The following is a 19,998-nucleotide window of genomic DNA, read 5'->3' as shown; positions in this document are numbered from 1 at the left end:
GTGCTGATCAGTGGAAGCCTTGGGTCTCCTCATCAAAATATCAGGATGAGTTGACATAGGTTTACATTGACAGAGATTTTTGAGTGTCCTCAATCTTTGGGCGACACAATGAAGTATTAGGTGCCTTGCTCAAGGACAACGAGATGAGGTGGCGCAGATTATGTGAGAGTTGAACCCACAATATCCTTGTCATTGTGATCATAAACAACCAGAAACTCTGGTATGTGGACTGGAGGGATGACTGCTTCTTAATTTTGTCTTAATTCACAGAGTTCGATATGTGTCCTTTGAACATAAAACTTGGCCTTGGACCTCAATCTTGAAATTCTTGGTGTTAAATGACTCTTCTGATTTTATAAAGCTTAATCTTTGGCAGAAGAACTTGATGTGGAAAGCCAATGTTTCTACTCACTGTTAGTTTTCGGGCCTCGAAATTCAGGATTTTGCCTCCAAAGCATTTCTTGAAAAAAGTGCTGTGGAGGTAGAGGCCTCTCAACAACAATTTGTCCCTTGCCCAAGACAAATTTGCCTCAGCTTATTTTAGGCATAGCAACCCTGCCAGAGTGATTGCAGAGCTCCTGGCAATGCATACCTGGATCCGGAGCCTAAGAACTGGGGCTGTATAATTAGAATAAGGCAGCCAGGCCCATAACTTTGGGGTTACCATTGCCGCGAGTGCCGTGGAGAATTTACCATTCAGAATCAAAAGTTAAGTGAGAACCATTATCTTTTTCAGCCCCTCCACCTGATAACCCACATTAACAGGGAAGGAGATGAAGGCATTCAGATTTGGTATGGCATCGTCATTCTACTGACAAGCCATGGCCCGTTAACAAAATTTACCAAGGACCACAGTTCTTTGCTGCAACATTGGCTGGGTTACCATTTGAACTGGAAATGTTGTTGCGAGAAGAATCCGTCTTGGGATACAAGGTTGGTGTGGAATCTGCATTAGAAATGAAAAGATTTGACCGAGCGAGAGTTGTCAGCGAAAACCGTGAATAAAAGCAAATTAAGACAGAATCCTGTGTCGGCTCGGTGTTTTTGGTACAGAGAAAGGTATTAACTTCACACTACAGACAGTCACAATAACAGATTGACAAAGGACACGTAAAGGACAGTTATTGGGTGATTGTGACTTCTGTCTCAACTATACCTTGTCCAGTGATGCTCCAGGTTTCCTTGTTTGGACTTGGAAGCCAGACTGAATAGTATGCTAGCCACTGACAGACCTGGTGTTGTGCAAAATAAATAACACACTCTGGAATTTCATATAATTATTTTCGTTTATTTTTAAATTCTATCGCTTTGCATTTTACAACATAATTACAATATTGTAAGGTATATCTATCATTGTGGATTTAGGATGAGAGAACGACAAAGGAAAGGCTGACCAAGAGTAAGTATGAACAGAGCTCATGCACAGAAGACAATGAACACTTATAGACGCAGTGAGAGCTTGTCCATCAAGAAAGTGCCTAACATCATACATGTAGGTCCAGATTATGTTTTTCTCTCCTTGCATATAAATACTTATTGGTATAGAGAAATAACACCCTTTAAACTCCATTGCTTCAAAATCTATCATTCAGACAAGCAACACACAGTAAAATAGGACCATCACTTCACATCAACAAAAGGGTTCTTGATACCATGGAGCACATGAAGTTTCAAATGATTCTAAAGGGCTACGCTGTTCAGGTATATTGCTTTTGCTTGTGCCACAACACGTTTTTGCTTGGAATAATTTTTCATGAAAGATGTCCTAACATAATCATACATTAATTAGATATTGCAGCAAGTGAACAACTCATGACAGGACAGAACGACCACCGGTTGGACAGGGAATGGACAAGTACTGAAACACGGAACAAACATATGAAAAGAGCGCAAAAAGAGACCGAAGCCACCCTCAGATGCTTCACCCGATCAGGGGTGGTATAAACATCTCAGAATGTGACATAATCAACCATGCACGGCAACAGTCTAAGGTCTAATAAAGCATTGAGATTAAGCTTTCTATTGTTGACAGAGTTTGAGATTTTCAATCAAGGAAAACGTAATCTTAGTTATGAAGCAAGAGCCAGGCTGACTCTGAGCAAATTACACAATCTATCATACCAGGTAGCAATAGCTTGAAGATGAATCTGGTCATTTTGATCTCGGTATAAACTTCTCAAAGCAAGCCACATTTTTTAGTGCATTACGAAAGCTTCTTCAGAAATTGGTTCTCTGAGCAACATCTTTTGAAAACATCAAGCGTTAGCGAGTGATATTTGATTGGGTGACCAGCATACTACTTGAAGTAAGACTGACCAATCAACATATCACTGAATATACAGGTTACGGCAATAATGGTTTGCTGAAATCTTTTGTGGCTAGAATGAGGCATAATAAGTCCTCTTTACCCCATTCAGTCTATTGTTGCCTGTAACCAGTATGTTAACTTCAATCATCATCATAACGACTATGACAATATAATCAGGAATGGCAGAATCACAACTAAAAGGTGGGATCATCAATACTGAATACTTCAAAATATTTACACGTCAACAATTCACAATTTGCTCTCGGTAAATTGAGCGGACATCTATGGCAATCACAAATGACCAAGAGTTAAATTCTCGAATATAACTACCACTGAAGGATGAATTTAATGGGGTCAAGGTCACAGCCATCTTCTATAAGGTCAAAGGTCTTGTCCCTATTTACCAGTTTAAGGTCACCACCCTCTCTGAACAACCACTCTATTGGAATGAATTGCAATAAATCTTCTGAACACCACAAAAGCACTTGCATGATGGTAGTGATCATGAAATTACAAGACAACTATCAAGACATATTGATAACATCTCGGATGATTGAATCACCAACACAATGATTGCTTACTTAAGGTATCAACAAACAAATGATACGGAAAAGTCAGAAGGCTTGAATTTGAGTAAGTGAATTGTTTCGTGGTGTGCATTAATCTTTACAATAACCTGACCAAGAACAGTTATACATTCTCTTTAGAAAAGGAGTTCCTGGTAATGATAGTGAACAATTTTATATAATCTCGTGAATATATTATTATGCTCAAAATAGACTGCAATTCTCATTTTTCCTTCTGTACGAAAAATCTTCTCTAAACATTCTGAGGTCATTCAAAATAAAGCTGTGGTGATCACCACAATCCCCCCACGTCCTTGAAATTTAATCATAAAGAGTAAGTAGATTGGAATACAGAGCAATGAAGACACCAACTGAACCCACCTTTTGATCTATTTTGATACAAAGACGGTACCTTGATTGACGCAAAAGAAAACATGATACAAGAACTGTACCAGACGTTTGGAGCAAAATATATCGGTGCTTCTCACATGAACAAGAACTCTAACAGATGAACAGGGTTTCCATCAGCAATATACACGTTGGACAAATGGTGAAAAAAGGCAGCTAGGAAAAAATCATGCATACATGTTTTTTTCCCACCAGGTGACTGGCTTAGGTGAGCTAATGACTTGACGCAGACAGAGAGAAGCTGTGGTGTTTGAATTCGTGGTGTCCTTCGAGGACAATGTCACAACCAGAAGGTCGGGAAGGAAAATTTTCCCCGCACTGGGACAAGAGTCGCCAAATTTGTAGCGGGAATTGTTCTCCTCCACACCTGCTGATAGAAACCCTGATCGCCAAATGTACACAAGACTCGGTTCAATTAGAATGAAATATTCTATACAATCAATTAAATTGATACATAAATCTGTAACCACATAATTGCGGACACAAATCAAAGCTATTACTATTAGTTCCACAATACTTGTGTTTTATATAGTTTCAGCTATTTACATGCATTAGTTAAGACAGTTTGCCGGGCACTCAAAGTGGTCCCCAGACTCAATAAATACCTAATATTAAAATTGTATGAATGATTTATTAGAATTTATGATTGTTAAGGTAGCTACTGCCAATTGTGAAATGTCCTTCGATGAAATATTTTTCTCAAGCAAACTTTCTCACAAAACTGAGAAAGTCATGACATTGGTGATGATCATGCAATTAACTTTCTTTCGAATTGTGTTAAGATTTATCCAACTTTTGTAGTGATAATGCACCACTTTGAAAAAAACATTTCACCATTGTCAGCATTCAGCATTATCACAAGGTACGCCTTGAAATCAAGGTTCTTCTTCGGGCTCCAGAAGTCCTCATTGAAATCTCATACAAAACCCCTGGTCCTTGTTCCTCCAAGACTAGTCCCCTAGCCTTGAACCATACAATTGTATACCCCGCTACGAGTCCACGCAAACTGATTATAATCACATGTCAAAATCCACGAAAATTGCAAATTTTCACAGATAACATATGAAACGTCTTGTGTAGATGAATCCAATTCATAGTCTGAAAGTGGCACCAATGTAAGGTTAATGTTATCATAGCACGGTAGATGCTCGAGAACCACTGGTTGAATTCAATCGTCGCATTTCATTCGGCGTAAGATTTGCGGCACCACCGTTAGGTATCGTTCCGCCGTAAAATTTTTCCTGCTTTTCTCTCTGCCGCGCAAATTCTTCCTCCAGTTGCTGAAAGATAGGAGAGGTAAAGTCAGGATCTCATTGGCTAGACTGGGTCATGTGACTGTAGACTGAACATTTATCACATTGTTCTCAGTACAGACATCAAATAATCAAGTATGATTAGGCGACATGTAACACACTTGAGTTATCATGGAGAACAGTTTAATCCCTTATGACTTATGAAAGAGAAATAAACATCTATGGCAAGATTTCTAAAATTATTTCTAAACCTAAACTTTGGAAACAGCCCTGGTGTCCTCACTTACTCCCTCAATCAATGTGTGATTTCAAAATTTTTCTTATTTTATAAACTTGTTGATCAGAACAATACAAAGTGTGTTCTTCTCAGCCTCGAGCCCGGCTATTAATCAATATGTTTTAAAATTAAGTTTAAAAAGTTTATGGTGAAAGTTAAAATGAGTTTATTAGATGGTGCCTCTAGAGTCAATACTATTGTGTGTCAGCAATGCATCAAGGGTTACCATGAATTCTAGTTTACATACCCCACCACCAAGCTTTTAATGGTTATGCAAGTATCCGATATTTGTCAACATTGTGGTTATGCAGTGACGTAGATTGTCAGTGTTGTTTTCCAGTGCTGATTTACAACTTTAAACTGCAATCTGCTGACACAATCATGGTCACCAAGCCCAATGCAGTTTTCACAAAGCAAAAGCTCGTCAATCGATACCAATTTATATGTGCAGCATGAGGCAAGGTATTGCACAAAGAGAAAAGCTTATCTACATTACAGCTGTTCATAACGAAATTGAGCCACTTTGCAACATTTTCTGGTGCTCTCACAGAGGAATCACCGATGGGAGAATATACACGTGTTTTATGCAATCAAGCTAGAAGCTGAAGAACTATTACAAAGGGATTTAGGTATGAACAGTCTGCTGAAAGTGATAAAGCTATTAAGGACAGCAATATCTATTTCTGAAGAATAATGTATGAGATATATACATCATCTGTGCGCAACATAGAATTTAGACTGGCTAGTCAATGCGTCGGTGTTGTCCGAGTGGAGGAATTTATCTATATCACTGTTGGACACCAGGGCGTTCTCAAGTTTCTGAAACACAGGACAGTAACACTCGATCATCAAACTGATTGGGCAGTTTTGGACTCTAACAGACTATCGTTGAACTAGTCTGTCCCTCAACAGATATATTGTGAAGATGATATTTAGCAGGTTTTGGAACACCCTTCAACTGGCTAAATAGCGTCCACACAGTATATCCAATTCATGATCAAGTGCGAGATAGGATGTGAAAGGATGCTGAAAGTTGCCCTCGAAAAGAAAACAAGTTTAAATGCTCTTTTATCTTTTGGTCAACCAATCAAATTGAAAACAAACTATTTTAGGCTGATTTTGTACCAGCCAAAACCTTCTGTGTCATTTGGCACACATGATAAACAATCACTGGAGGATTATAAGGGATCAAACTACATAGTCCATGCATTCACATTGAGGACTGAGGCAGAAACTTCCTGAGAAGAACGCAAAGCAGGTTCCTTGACAAATCACAGAAGTTGGCAACTGGTGCTGGGGAAAGTGCAAATAATGCCGAGAACCAGGAAAGGGGATCGATCATAGAGTAAATGATAGGTTAAAAATCACCATCTTATATGAAATAAAGGCTTCAGAACATACCTGCTTCCTTGGCTGAAGCTTTGATCGCCACTCGACCAGCTCATTCTCATAATGATCATCCAATTCCTGGATTTTCTGGGTTTCTTGCTCCATGAGCATTTTCCTCTTCTCAGCCTGAAGCTGCTCCAACTCTCGAAGTTGCGTCATATTTTTGTTTGTGAGTTCGTCCCACTGCTTCTTGTGTTTGAGCTCCTGGCGAAGCTGCTCAGCTTTCACACGCTTCTTCTCATTCTCTTCAAACTGAAAGGGAAGCAGATGTCAATGAGAAAATGGGATGCAGATGTCAATGAGGCAAAGGGAAGCAGACGTCAATGAGAAAATGGGAAGCAGACGTCAACAAAAAGGTAAAGGTAGAAATATGGGTCCGATCAGTTAGAAAAATACTGTCTGTTTCTTCAGAGTGAAAAGCTTTTGTCATTATCATCTCTGCAGTGGGATAAGAAGTGATGCCATCTCCACTGCCTGGTGACAAGCCTGCTAAAACAAGTAATTTCAAATTGTACCGTGTTTGAGCAAAATCATGTGGCTGCTGTTACAAAGTGCTTTGAGACACACTCCTCTCAGTTTAAAAGTGCTTTACAACAGCTACTGTAATCACCACATCCAGATCACAACACGATCACAGGTGCCCTACCTGTCGAATCTTATCCCTCTCCTCATCAGCGTTGATCACCATACTGATGCGAAGACTCTGCTTGAAGATCTGTGCCCGGGTCTTCATCTCGCCCTTCTGGATCTTGGGCATACGTTTCTTCTCGATCGCCTGGCGTCGGAGGAGCTCTTCCTCTTTCCTGCCGTTGATTCGTTTAATCTGAGCAAGTTCCTGGAGGAGGAAAACAAAAACATTTAGTTTTGATGCAGTGTATAGTTATCTCTATCATCTATCGTCTCTAAACTTGATTGATGATCCGTTGTATTGATGAGCACTTACTGATGGTACATTGTGACAAGTATATTTTGGTTAACTATACGTTTTCTGGTTCAATCTAAAAATGAGCCATCTCTAAGGGCTCAGTCAGAGTGTAACATGCTCATGACTACCTTATCATGTCGAGTCAACATCTGATGTCTCTTCAAGAAGAACATGTCCTTCAACTGGCGCTTGGCAAGCTGATGCTTCTCATGCTGGTGGCGTTCCTCCATTTCCCAAATGGCCGCCTCACGAGCTGAAAAACAAACAAATCATTCAAGGCGGATCAGCAAAGACAGGGATTCTGCCCACAGAAATACTGAGAACAACATGGAGGCAAACATGACATTTCAAGCTGAAGCAGTGGCTTGCAATGCTTCTGTCATCTGACCCTATTTGGGAGCCACAGTTTTGTGTTGGCTGGGGCCACTGTGGAGCCCTTAGCAGCTGAAGGAAAGTGGTATGAAAGGCCAGTTTTCTCCACCAATAACTTAGTCAATAAAACTTAGGTTGATCAAAAAATGCTTTGGGTTTTCATGTATGTTATATCAATTACTGAATACGCTAATTACCTCTGAGCAATTGTTGTTTTTGTTGCAAGAACTGTTTCTCCAGAAGTGCGATCTTTTCCCGATGCTGATCAGAAAGTCGCTTCATCTTCTTGTCAAACGACTCTTGTTGTTGTTCCAAGAAATGTCGCTCCTGAAAATGAGAGAAACTTGAAGCATTGACATCAGCAGACAACCCTGGATGACATGAAAAGTCAGTTCTCAACAGCAGGTTTTCCTCATCATCTCAAAGGAATTGTTGACAGGAGATTAAGCTACTTTTCATATTGGGGAAAGATGTATCAGCTCTGATTTCTACACCCATCTCAGCTGATACCAATCTGCTTGCTTATTCCTAACAAAATCCAATAGAGATGGGAGTTAGTAAGTCAGACGTGTCATGATTCACATTATTCTTGCTGTCACAAACGAGATTAGTCACAAAGTGACATTTCACGCTAGTTCAGTCGAAAGGGCAAGTGTACCTTTGAAGAAACTATACAGCGTGTCACAAAAAAGATTGCACACTATTAGTTTTGAATAACTACCAAATGGTTAGGCTTTTACACAGTCTAGTAAAACGTGCTCAGAGGATGAACATTCTGAAAAGTTGCTTCCATCGAGGAGATAATGAGCTACCTACCCTCTCTTGGTGTTCGATATCCTTCTCCTCTCGCCGCCTACGTAGCACATCCTTCCGCTGGTCCTTTGGCATCATGTCCACCTCTTGTTTCAGAAGCTTCTGCTCCTGTTTCAGCGTCTCGTGGAACATGCGCACCTCCCGGTCCTGGTCCTGTTTGATTTTCTTGGAAGCCAACTTCAAGTCAAGACCCTGCGTGATCTCGGCTTTCTCGACTTGTTGTTTCTGCTGTTTATTCAATGCCTCGATATCTGCTTCAAAGCTACGCAGCAATGCCTGTCATGGAAAGAAGGGATACATTACAGCATGAAACACTAAAACCTTTGAGTGGAACCTCCTTTAACATACACCATGACGTACATGTATATGATATAGTTGTATGATCTTTATTGCATTCCTTGTGCATCAAACAGCATCAATCTCCGATTCCTTTGTATCTCTCCTCACTGCTCTATCGCGCCATAACAGGGGATCTCAGTCTCCATGGCGGAGATGTTTGCATCAGTGATTCTTCCCGCTGATATTTCTCTCCACGGAGAGTGGTATCGGAGATGCATGCAATCATGCTCGACGCGCTGTCAGTTTTGCTGAGTGTATAAAAGGTGCGATGTGGCCCGGGGAATGGAAATCTGGTGGCAAAGCTGTCAATTATTAACCTATTTCTCTCCCCCGGTGATCGACTTAACCCAAGTGGATTAGGACACCAGTTTACTCTACAGGAGATTGGTGTTTTTCATTGGGTAATATCAATATCGAACCTGCATTTCCAAGTCATAGCGCCGCTCTTCCTGCTGGCGCATGTACTGCGCCTTTAACACCAGGTCTTGATACGCCTTGTTTTCTTGTTTCTGTAGCACCTTCAGTTCACGGAGATCTTGCTTTCTGAAAAAGGCAATAGAGGCGTTAGTGATGATGCCAAATGTATGGCTTATGCTTTATATTTAGAACACACCCACTCACGGAGATCTTCTTTCGTCTACGATCAGAAAGAAGAGAGTTATTATTTCATTTTCACAGCTCCTAAGAATTGAAAAAATGAGAAATCTGCTCAAAAGTGTTTTTCAAACGTCTTGCCAGCAGATACACCCCAAGCAAAAAATGGCATTTTTCTTAGAAATTTCTATATCTGGTGCAGCATAATAACCTAATGGGTACAAAAACTCCGTGCAGAGTTCTTTACCTCAGAGACGAAAACAGAGCGAGTTGAACATTTGAGTTTTTCCCAGGACTGAAATAGCTGATAAAACTGCCAATACCAATAGAGTAAAGGCAGGGAGTAAAGGAAGAGAAAATGGCAAATCTATTAACCAAATTATAGGACATGACTGAGAAAGATACTGTGGTTCTTTATTGAGCTACTAGCTCAGAGAGTGATCGTTTCGTGATTTGATCCAGTCTGTCAAAGTGTCATGTCAGTATAGGATGAATCATACAACACCGGCTATAAAGGGCGCGTTCAAGCTCGCATAAAGCGAGGCATCTGTTCCACTGAGGTTTGGTATCAGGCTTGACACTCGTCCCGCGGTACCAAGATGCTATAAAGTGCATTTCCAGTGTTGAGAATATGGCGAAGTTTCGGACAAAAGAATGAAAGTTTTCCTTGCCAAACAAGTTTCACCCCAACTTGCCTGAGTGAAATTACTTGACTCCGACCAAACTGAATGCACTTTAGAAATTGGTCAAAAGACATGGGACCTCTACCAGACGGGGACACCCAGGGCAGACAGCGAATACTTGATTGCTATGGTGGGTATGATCCCTAAGCAATCTTGTTATTCCCTTCAATAGATTTCATTCCCAAAGGCAAACACCTCAATCAATGGAAGTGATCAAGCAGAGTTGCCTCCCGAAGGGACGCTCTTAGAAATTGGTTTAAAATGATGCAAGGTGACTTGAGGTGTTCATCAAATAGATTAGAAGCCTATTATCAGACAGGATGGTGGGGGGGGGGCAGAGGTGGCATGAAGATTTTAGACACTTTTGGACAGAATTGCCTATCTCTGCTCAACGTTTTCGATGTCCGGTGAAAGCTATTACATAGGAAGGGTCAAACAGGCACTGACCATAATCGTTTATTTCAGTTATCATTTCTTTCTCATGCAAGCCAATCTGATTGCTGCGACGGGGAATACATGTAGATCATCGTAAACTAATACCTGGCTAACCAATTTGATGTTGAATACATCATCATGCACCTATAAAGACTGACCATAATCGTCCATTTCTGTCAAACGTCTCCCGCCTTTGCACGCCAATTTGATTAGCAGCGATGAGGAACACCTCACCCGCACCTCTAAAGGATGATCAATCGGTTGTAAATGCAAATGGCGCTCTCAGAATAAAGCGAGATGGATGAGGAAGCACACGGTAGATTCATTAGTTATGGCTCTGGGTGACTCAGTCAGACAAGGTCACTGACATTGGGAAGCGAAGCAGACGCTAAATATTGACGTTTCCACAAACGGTTCACAATGCAGAGAAATGCAGTGAAAAGACTTTAAAAATTCATCCATAATCACAAAATATGAGTGGGAACTGTAACTAAGATAAGGTACAGAATCTCACTGTTCCATATTACTTTCTTTGTGGTTACTTTTCATAGAGGTTACAAAAGGCAACTTCGTCAAACAGCACCCTCGAGACCAAATATGAGGTCGACAGCAAAGCCAGTTATAATTGTTACGTCCCACAGAAATCAGTAGGCAAATGAAGTGATCTTTTCAATCAAGGACTGTCAATCAGTCTACATCAGCTGTAAATGAAATGTGCCGCATATATCATAGAAGTACGACTATGAGAACACATTTTAGAGAAAATATGAACACAAACAAATCGCAAAAATAACCATTCACAACATTCAAATCAACTCATATAAGACTGCTGGTTTCTTGAAAGTGATGAATTACACCTGAAATCAATAACTTGAGAACCAAATTGGTTCCGAAATTTTCTAACCAAAGAATATTTGCCAACACCAGTCTTATATGGGTTAGAGCATCACAGAAACCAAGTCTGGCTTACTTAATGAACTGCATATTGTAATACAATTCCACTGCGAACACCATAGTCTGGGGGTAGGTCTGACGCCACGAACGCTCATCGAAATCCTCAGAGCGAGTGCGAGGGGCAAGCCAATTCTTCTTCACTTTAGGGGGTCCGCCAAAGTCATTCCTTAGGACCCCATCAATCACAAACTTCCCGGTGTAAATATCCACATAGACCACACCTTCCTCGAAAAGAAGCTTTTTATCACAGTAAGAACAGTCCTCGCAGCTTGGATAGCGCATCAACTCCATTTCCGTCGGTGCCGGCGCCATTTTGTTTCGTCGCTTCGGTAAGGGGGCGCTTGCACTGACTTGCCAAAGGTCGCTTAGGAATTTCTGTGTACTTAGCACATTGCCCATTGCACGTGGCCGTGAGGAGCAACTGGCAACACAGTTCTTCACTTTGTGAACAAACTGCATGAAGACATCGGTTGGAAAAAAGTATGAAAAAATAATATTCCAGCGAGCTTTACGTCAACATCTTCACCTTACGCGCTAACGTTGCCCTTCCAAATGTTATGATTTTCGGTTCTTGAATGAAAACTGTCTATTGCGTCTCCAACTCAGTGTCAGTTGGCTTCTGTAAATCACAGCTCTATACAGTACATCGCATTATGAGTTCTTCCGTCTTACACGACCTTCCCACAATGCCTAATTTCTTCTACTCAATGCCTAAACGTCACTATCTGGAATGTTACTGGTCAGTTCACTTCACTGACCTTTGACCTTTCTTGGGATACACTAAACCAATGACCTCCCACATAAACATTCAATATTCAAATGCTATGGCACAAAACGAATTCCTCGTCTTTTTCCAAACTGTGCTCAGGTCGTCTTTTTAATTCCCTATATATGGCTTCTCACCAATGTTCCAATCTCCCATCAAGAATCCAACGGAATGTATAAATCAAACCCCGATGGACATCGATTGATTCCTTGCAACATCAATGCCCTGTGAACTCTTCATTTATCCGTCCCTGAAAGATACAAGAGGAATCAACGCATTAGAACAAAGATTGGAACAATCGACGACGGGGGGGGGCCCTGATTCTTCAAAGTGTGCAAACATTCTAAACAGCCTCCTCGCTCATGAGAATCTGTCTACATTGATGGGATTTATCGCCTATTCTGATCAACATGGAGGAGTGGTTGGCTGTAATGACATCCGCGATGCGGCAGGAATACGTCAATAGGTCAAACGTCTAGAATTGATCAGAGCCATAGTCAATGAGATATTGATATCATCCCAGGAGGCAGGTCAGGTGAACAGCCATCCAGAACCTGGCTGATCTATAAAAATATTGACTTCTTGCTGATATCTAACTTTTGTTTGGATATGAGAATGGCATCGTCTGTCACATATTGTGTTTTCTTTCTCCAATACTTGACTTTTCCAATATAACTTCCTCACCCAATGTCCATCTAGGATTTCAAAAGGTAGTGGTGGGGCATCTTAGTTTTGCAAAGGCAGCATAAAGGCAGATGGGCTCACCCTCAGGACTCCCGATGCCCATCACTAATGCAGAGTCACACACTTCGTGTGGAGGGAATGAAAGAGGGTAACACCAGCGAGAATTTTGTGACTATTTTCTGATACATCCCGGTACCACCCTCTCCACAGGAATATGTATCAGTGACACCCATCACTATGACTTTCACTTTAAGTCTTATTCAAACTTGACGCCTACATTTTCAACTCACCTTAGACTTCCGTGTCACTCGTCTTATATATTTTTGCCAATATCCAATGGCTTTTTGGTCCAGATCCTCTGCTTCCACCAATCCCAATATCCCAGCAAGGTTCCCTTCGGCTCCCGCAGCCAATAATACTCTAGAGACTCGCCAATATTTGAACGGAAATTGTGCCCAGAATTTTCGTCTCACAAGTTTATCAACGTATCAAATTCCCAAATCCAATCAAGATTACGACCAAAAAGATTTCAAATTCAAGTTGACTGATTGTCAAAAAATTTCTTCATTTCAAATTTTCATGCAGTATAATGCAGAATCGAGCCAAATTTGGAAGACGAAATGGCTGATTTTTCGCACCCACGGAAAAATATCCCAAATTGTCACGTCTTTTGGAAGACGTGCCTAAGAGCTTTGTTCAGTTTTTGTCAGACGAGACAAAATTATGCCATATAAGAGCAAATTTCCGACATCCCTGCGGAGGGCAGATGTACTCTACATGTTAATTTATTCCCTCCACGATCTGAAGAGGTATTCAGTGAACAAATGACATTCTGATGCCGAATTCTTCGAGTCGATATCAAATATTTCTTGATTTCTCGCGTCTGCTTTCATCATGGCTGGCATGATTTGATTCCGTTGCGTCGTCATTCAGTAATTGGCGGTGAAATATTCCAGTGATCTGATTGGCCGATTCGTAAATTACATCTCCTGTAAAGACAAAGGTATAGATTTTGTTACCATGGGTCCAATTTGAGCGAGAGCATGGGATTTTTTTCCTGAAACATAAATTCGATATTGATCAGGGGCGAAATCAAATTTTCTTGAACAGGACTGAACCAGAATGCAAATGGAAAGTGATCACATTTGTTTGAATTCTGTCTGCAACTAGAATCATAAAAACCTGTCAAAAATTCCATCAGAGATGCGTTTACACTTGATGACTTTTAGAACCTATTCATGAAATCGTTTTCAAGCTTTTCACGAGAGTCCAAGATTTTGGTGAGTGCTCCGCAATGTTATGGTAAAATATGGGATCACATATTCATCAGCACTGGCATAAGAACTCTCATGAATTTGATGAACATGGAAAAATGCAATCAACATGCAAAACATTCCTTCTTAATCACAAACACACTAAGTGGCAAAGCAGGTTGAGGATCGTTGAAACTTTTGCTTGGCCAGAAATATGTTAATTGGAGAGAAATATACATAAAAAAACTTTGATGAAACCACTAACATGGACCAGAAATAAGTATGTCAATTGCTGTCTGCTACAGAAGTATCTTGAAATGGTCGAGATTTTTCTTGCCGGGCAGAAAAAATCTCAAAGCCGGGAGGGGAACACTTGAATCTGGCCTGGATGTGAAAAGTTTGAAATTCTCATCTGGTTGTGATCAAACTGATAATCTTGATCTCACCTCAAGTAGAACTCTGAATCAATTACAGATTTCATGGTGGCACTTGGTTTTAATACCACCAATCAAGATGGAACAGACATTGAGACGATCGATTCAGTTGGTTATTTTTCAAATGGAAATCATAAAAGAATGAAAGACATCATTAATTCCTAACAGGAAAAACCTGATAAGAAGACTCTAGCTGAGAGAAGATAAGTGCATTGCCCATGGACTCACAACAGACGAGGGTTTGAACCCTAAACATTCCAACCTCAGAACACCTCACCCTCCACCAGAACTCTTCACCCAACCTGTCAATTTAACAACCTGAACCTCTTAAAAATAAGACCCCATTTAAAGAACCAAAGATTTCTAATTACTCTCGACTAAGAAGCAGAAATTAATCGTGAAATTGGTGAATTTTCTGAGTGATATTGGCGTGAAATCTAATTCATCAGCCAATTTGCGTACTTGAGAAATAACGATGGCGTGCCAGAGGCTAGGTGAAGAGCAACCATAATGAGTTAGGTGGCTAGGATCGCAATCAGCGACGAGAATCCATCGAGATATTCCAATTTAAAGAATCGAAACAGATCAATTCAGGATTGAAGATTTGGCAATTTTAGTGTTCAAAATATTTCGAGGCATTTCATCAGCATTGCTTACAAAATGAGAGCTTGATTCAATGATATCTGGAAGCTGGCTGGGCTCAAAACAATGTCAATACAAGTGCTAGATATTCAAGCCAGATTTGAAATGATGTGTTTATACCTCCGATGAACTTAACATCATTCCTGCGATCGATTCGGTCGGGGAAATACATTATTTTTCCACCTGGCGATATCAAAATGAGGTGAATACAACAAGGTTCCTAATTAACTTTACATCCTGTGCCAGTTCGATGATTCATCAGAAGGAATGCCGTCTGCCCGTGTGATCGCAAATACATTCCCACAATGATAAGTGTGACTCTCTCATGAACAAAGATTTGAGCGTTTTGAAGTTCATGCAGTCTTAAATTACCACAAGTAATGGCAATCAACAACTGATCCCAAAAAATGGATCTGTTGGACTTTTCACCTGTTCTTTTATGACCAATTACCAAATAGTCAGAATACCAGAATATTTCCTCCGTCTGCCAAACTTTGAGGATTTCTGACAAGATTCCAAGAGCTGGAACTGGCGAGGCGAATTCATCAGGAACAAATACCAGCAGAAATGTTAGGAGTTATAGGCAAACTGAAGGTCAGAAACTTGGCATTTTTTTGCTTCAACTTGAGAAACAGTGCTGAGGAATTTTGGAACATCTGTTCGTTCAGAGGGGATTGCCTGAAGATATGCATACTAGTCAGAAAGAATGACCATAGTTATTATGTTCAAAGGCTGTTCTTCAACCACGTAGCAAAAAGTCAGGTCAGTCTCCATAACAATAGGAAAGAACCTCAAAACATAGCCCCCTTAAACCTGCCTAACATCCAACAAGCATCACCTTTCCTCAGCGGTTGAAGATGTACACAGGCCTAATTCTTCTCAATCTACCTAAGCCACAACAAGTGGTTGCTATGATTCATCCGAGCCTGCGCTATGCGCTGAGATACTGAGTATTTGACTTTTTCAACCACTGAAGCCCAGCTTGGAATCCAGTTGAGTTAAAAAGTCAATGTTTGGAGTTGATCCAGTTGTTTCTAAGTACGTCAGCCTTCACATCTGTCTTCTGCCAAGTCTTTTTTCTAATCTTCTGCGTTGGTTTTCAGCAATCGCAAATATTGCTCACGTGAGAACATTGAGAGAATATTAACCCATAGTGAAGGGATATATTGTTTGCATTCAATAGAATGTTACACGAAACATGCAACATCTTTCCCGTCATTTGCAGGAATTAGCCCAATTGACTGAGGTGAGAAACATATCATTTGGCCAATATCCCATCTTATGAATGTGTCATAATGACAACAATAAGGTCACGTTACAAAAGTAACAGTTACCAAGGAAACGAGGAAAACAGTTGAAGGGAGTCTTGCTTGCAAGTCTGATTAACCCTCCCACCACCACTTTTCTCATCTCCGTGAATGGCCGGCTGGTTGCCATGGTATGCCGCCAACTCCACAGCAACCATGCTGAATATTAAGCAATTACGCATTTCCATAGACTTTATAACTAGGCCTATTTAGGGTTACAGAATATAACTATTCTATCAAGAGGAGCCACAGGGAAGTTTCAGGACATAGAACATACGTCAGTGGAATCCATCCAAATATGGACATATATGTAGGCCTACTGGAAGATGAGGATCGCGGCATGTGAATTCAGTTGCATATCCTTTGTTCCATATTCCACCAACAACCAACACAAGAGCTGATCATGACAAATATGACTCAGAGTTGTGACGTCAATTCTTGGTACCGGCTGCGCTTGTCATCTCCTTGGGACACGTAGCACATGGTGCAGTCTCTATGGCGAGTCCCTCGACTACAAGCATTACTTCTTGGTAATAGCTATGATATTCACCTATATTTTTAACAGTGGCTAACCTTATGCATAAAGCCAGACATGTGAAGTAGCCTGGCGATCAGACCAGGGTTTTGAGAGACTACTCGGGTCACCACCGACGTCTAATGCACCAGTCTTCCTTCAAAACAAGTGGAAGAAACCATCAGCTACCCCATTTCTCCAAGGTTAATTGCCCCGACTGTGCCAGTTTTTCAGAATAAACAGCGCCGAAGGGAGTCATTAGGTAATTTCGCCATGATCCTGCTATTATCCTGGTGACATCACTGGAGGCCATCTGTATCCATAAAGACAGGATTAGGGGGATTACCTGCAAGGGTTTTGTATAAACGACTCCCTTGGCTGGTTATGTAGTTTTGACACGATACCACTGGTTTACGTGTACAATGCATGATAGACATGACCATTTTGTTCCATCATGGATCAGTTATCATTGAATTTCAAAATGACACCAGTCAACATTTGTGTGAACCCTCGACAACACCAATGATTTCATAAGATAATCAGATTCAACAGGGAATTGAGCCAATCTATAGAATTTCCCGTCTTTGTGAAAAAATCTTTCGACAATCGTTCAACCAATTTGCTCAGGGATGTCGTGTCTGTTTCTGAACGATTTCATCAACATTTCTATTGAAGACTTGTCTCATTGGAGACGGCCTTACAAATGAAACCGGATGACAATATCAGCGCATGAATATACTGTACTGTTCACAAATAACATTGCAAACTGACAAACCAATTGCTAATCATTATTGTCAAACTAGAATACTAAAAAATGTCAAGCGCTACTAAAAAGAACTAAAATATCTTTCCCGCGTGTAGCAGCCAAAGGCAACCAAAATGAATTACCGATACGGGCACTTCCACTTGACGATTGAGAACAAATCACTTTGAGTATTAAGTGACGGTTCTGGTGTTCATGTTGGCAGAAAATTGGATTATCCAACAGTGAAACTGGAATTGGTTATGACAGGGGCGAAGATCTAATTAGAGAGTTCGTTAAAATTCTGCTTTAACTAGAAGAGACAGACGAGGTGGGACACCTGATCTTCTTGCGTAATTTTTCGATAAAACCAGCTGAGCATAAGTTTAAATTTTCAAAGTGAGAGTGGTAAAACTTCTGCGAAACCTTTTTTAGGCAGAAACAGAGTTTTGGTGATATCAAACCATCGTTCTACAAATATAACCCAGAAGCCACCACATCCAGATTCAGCAACAGCGATGGAGCCTATGGCATTGGTGCCAATGGCATCAGCAGTGTTAACTAATTTGTTGATATCTATCTCTCGAGTCCTATATTGATGGTACCCAAAAGATTAATGAATTTTCAAAATCGCCTCGATCCTGGCGTCCCAAGGTCATTTTAGATCAACGTGATTGAATCATGTTCAGAGATCAAAGGCAATCCATTAATATGAGACGCTTGTCAAATATATAGGGCCGATATTAATTCAACAGGGGAATTTGTCCTTGGTTAGGGCTGGCTTGGTTTCATCAAAAGAGTCTGATGTCTGGCCAATTAGCAACCAGTAGTGTAGCAATTTTATCATTTATCACTCAATGGTGCTCCTTACCTCCTTCCAAACATCTCGGGGTGACTTTTTCAACCTGTTGCAAAAATGACAACATGCAACAGTTGGTCGATTTCAAGAAAGCACAACATATTTTTCACCGACAGAGACGCTGCACTGAGATGTTTCCTCATAATCCAGACCCATGTTTGAAGAGAATCCTCTTAATTTGGGGAGAATGCAGTTCCAAGTCGTTTTCGCAAAGTTCATTTCCAAATGAGGTGTACAGAAACAGCGGGTTTAATGCCAGCTTTAATAAATCTGACAAAGCCAGTCTCCAGTTTATGCAAGCCGGGATTACAGTTTACTTTGATGTTGGTTGGTTAGATTCCTTTTATCCACTCAGTGGCTGTCATAACTGATTATGTCACGCTGGGGTTGGTTGTAGCCAGAGATGATTATAGTAATACCGTTTGGCTGTGGACCCAATACCACAGGATCGTCTTATGCTATTGGTAATTTCAGCGGCTGGTTATCCAAATTTGATGATCTTCTACAAATTCTTTTAAATTCCACCAATTTGCAAATGATCTAGAGTTTTTAAAAATTGTTGAAAAATTTTTTTTTGAAAAAACCTAGAATTTTGACAAAGATAAAAAAATTAAAAATTAAAAAAAAAAAAAAATTTTTTAAAGAATTTTTTTGTTGAAAAAACAAGAAATTTCGGCAAAGATAAAAATTGTGGAAAAATTATTTTTGGAAAAAAAACAGAATTTTCGACAAAGATAAAAAAATTTTGAAAAGAAATTTTGATGAAAAAAACCCAGAAATTTCGGCAAAAAATTTTGAAAAATATTTCATTATTCTCCAAAAAGATGCGCAAATTTGGTGATTGACAGTACATGTATCTGAATATGGCTTTAACTCGCACTACTCTTTCTGTTAGAAAAGGGGCAAAAAAAGGAAAAGATTGATGATGAGGCAAGATGAGATGTTGATGATTTAGCTGCATAAGATAACCTGAACACGCTATCTTCATAACTAGATCGTCTGATCCAAGAGCTCATGATAAAGGAGATTCTGCTACAACAATAATTGCATCTTTATATAGACCAACATATCGGCCTTATTATGGTTGGAAAGAGGACAGGTAATAGGGAATCCATTGGAGATATCAGCTGTACAATCTTGTCAAAAAGAAGCGACTCTTCAGCAAATGCGAAAAAGACGACTTCTGAATAGTAACGTACAACGTGGATGCCATCCAAATCAGCCCTTAATGACGTCAAACATGAAAGTGAGACTGGACGCCTCCAATCTTGAGATCGATCAAATATTTGACTCTGATGAGATGATTATTAGCATCACGGCTCATTTCTTCCTCATCAGTTGAGGCTTTCTTGTTGTGCTCTCTCAATGGACGCAGATATTGCCAATCTCGGAGGATATTTGAACTCCTCACCACCTAAAAGAGGGACTGACCATCTCCAAGTAAGAGTAAATCACTGCCTCAACCCTCATTAGGTCTTGGT

The 19,998-nt window shown here is 40.3% G+C and overlaps 1 protein-coding gene across 4 annotated transcripts in view; it reads right to left on the bottom strand.

The window, feature by feature from the left end:
* Positions 1 to 1,267: 1,267 nt before the first annotated feature.
* Positions 1,268 to 19,998, bottom strand: part of LOC135489719 (serine/threonine-protein kinase 10-like) — a 41,136-nt gene continuing 22,405 nt past the window's right edge. For 3 of the 4 annotated variants that reach the window (XM_064775210.1, XM_064775212.1, XM_064775214.1), the window contains 7 exons: positions 9,070 to 9,193; positions 8,315 to 8,587; positions 7,696 to 7,825; positions 7,255 to 7,379; positions 6,848 to 7,036; positions 6,214 to 6,453; positions 1,268 to 4,562 (listed from right to left, as the gene is read on the bottom strand). In XM_064775210.1, the coding sequence (XP_064631280.1) occupies positions 4,413 to 4,562; positions 6,214 to 6,453; positions 6,848 to 7,036; positions 7,255 to 7,379; positions 7,696 to 7,825; positions 8,315 to 8,587; positions 9,070 to 9,193 (1,231 nt within the window). In that variant the 3' untranslated portion in view covers positions 1,268 to 4,412. Of the gene's footprint in view, positions 4,563 to 5,522; positions 5,632 to 6,213; positions 6,454 to 6,847; positions 7,037 to 7,254; positions 7,380 to 7,695; positions 7,826 to 8,314; positions 8,588 to 9,069; positions 9,194 to 19,998 lie in introns of all 4 variants that reach the window. The other variant, XM_064775211.1, reaches the window with a different exon arrangement.

This window comes from Lineus longissimus, chromosome 6, assembly GCF_910592395.1.
Source record: "Lineus longissimus chromosome 6, tnLinLong1.2, whole genome shotgun sequence".
In the NCBI taxonomy this organism is placed as follows: domain Eukaryota; kingdom Metazoa; phylum Nemertea; class Pilidiophora; order Heteronemertea; family Lineidae; genus Lineus; species Lineus longissimus.
Note: the sequence above shows the minus strand (reverse complement) of the source record. Positions and strands in the feature narration are given on the sequence as shown.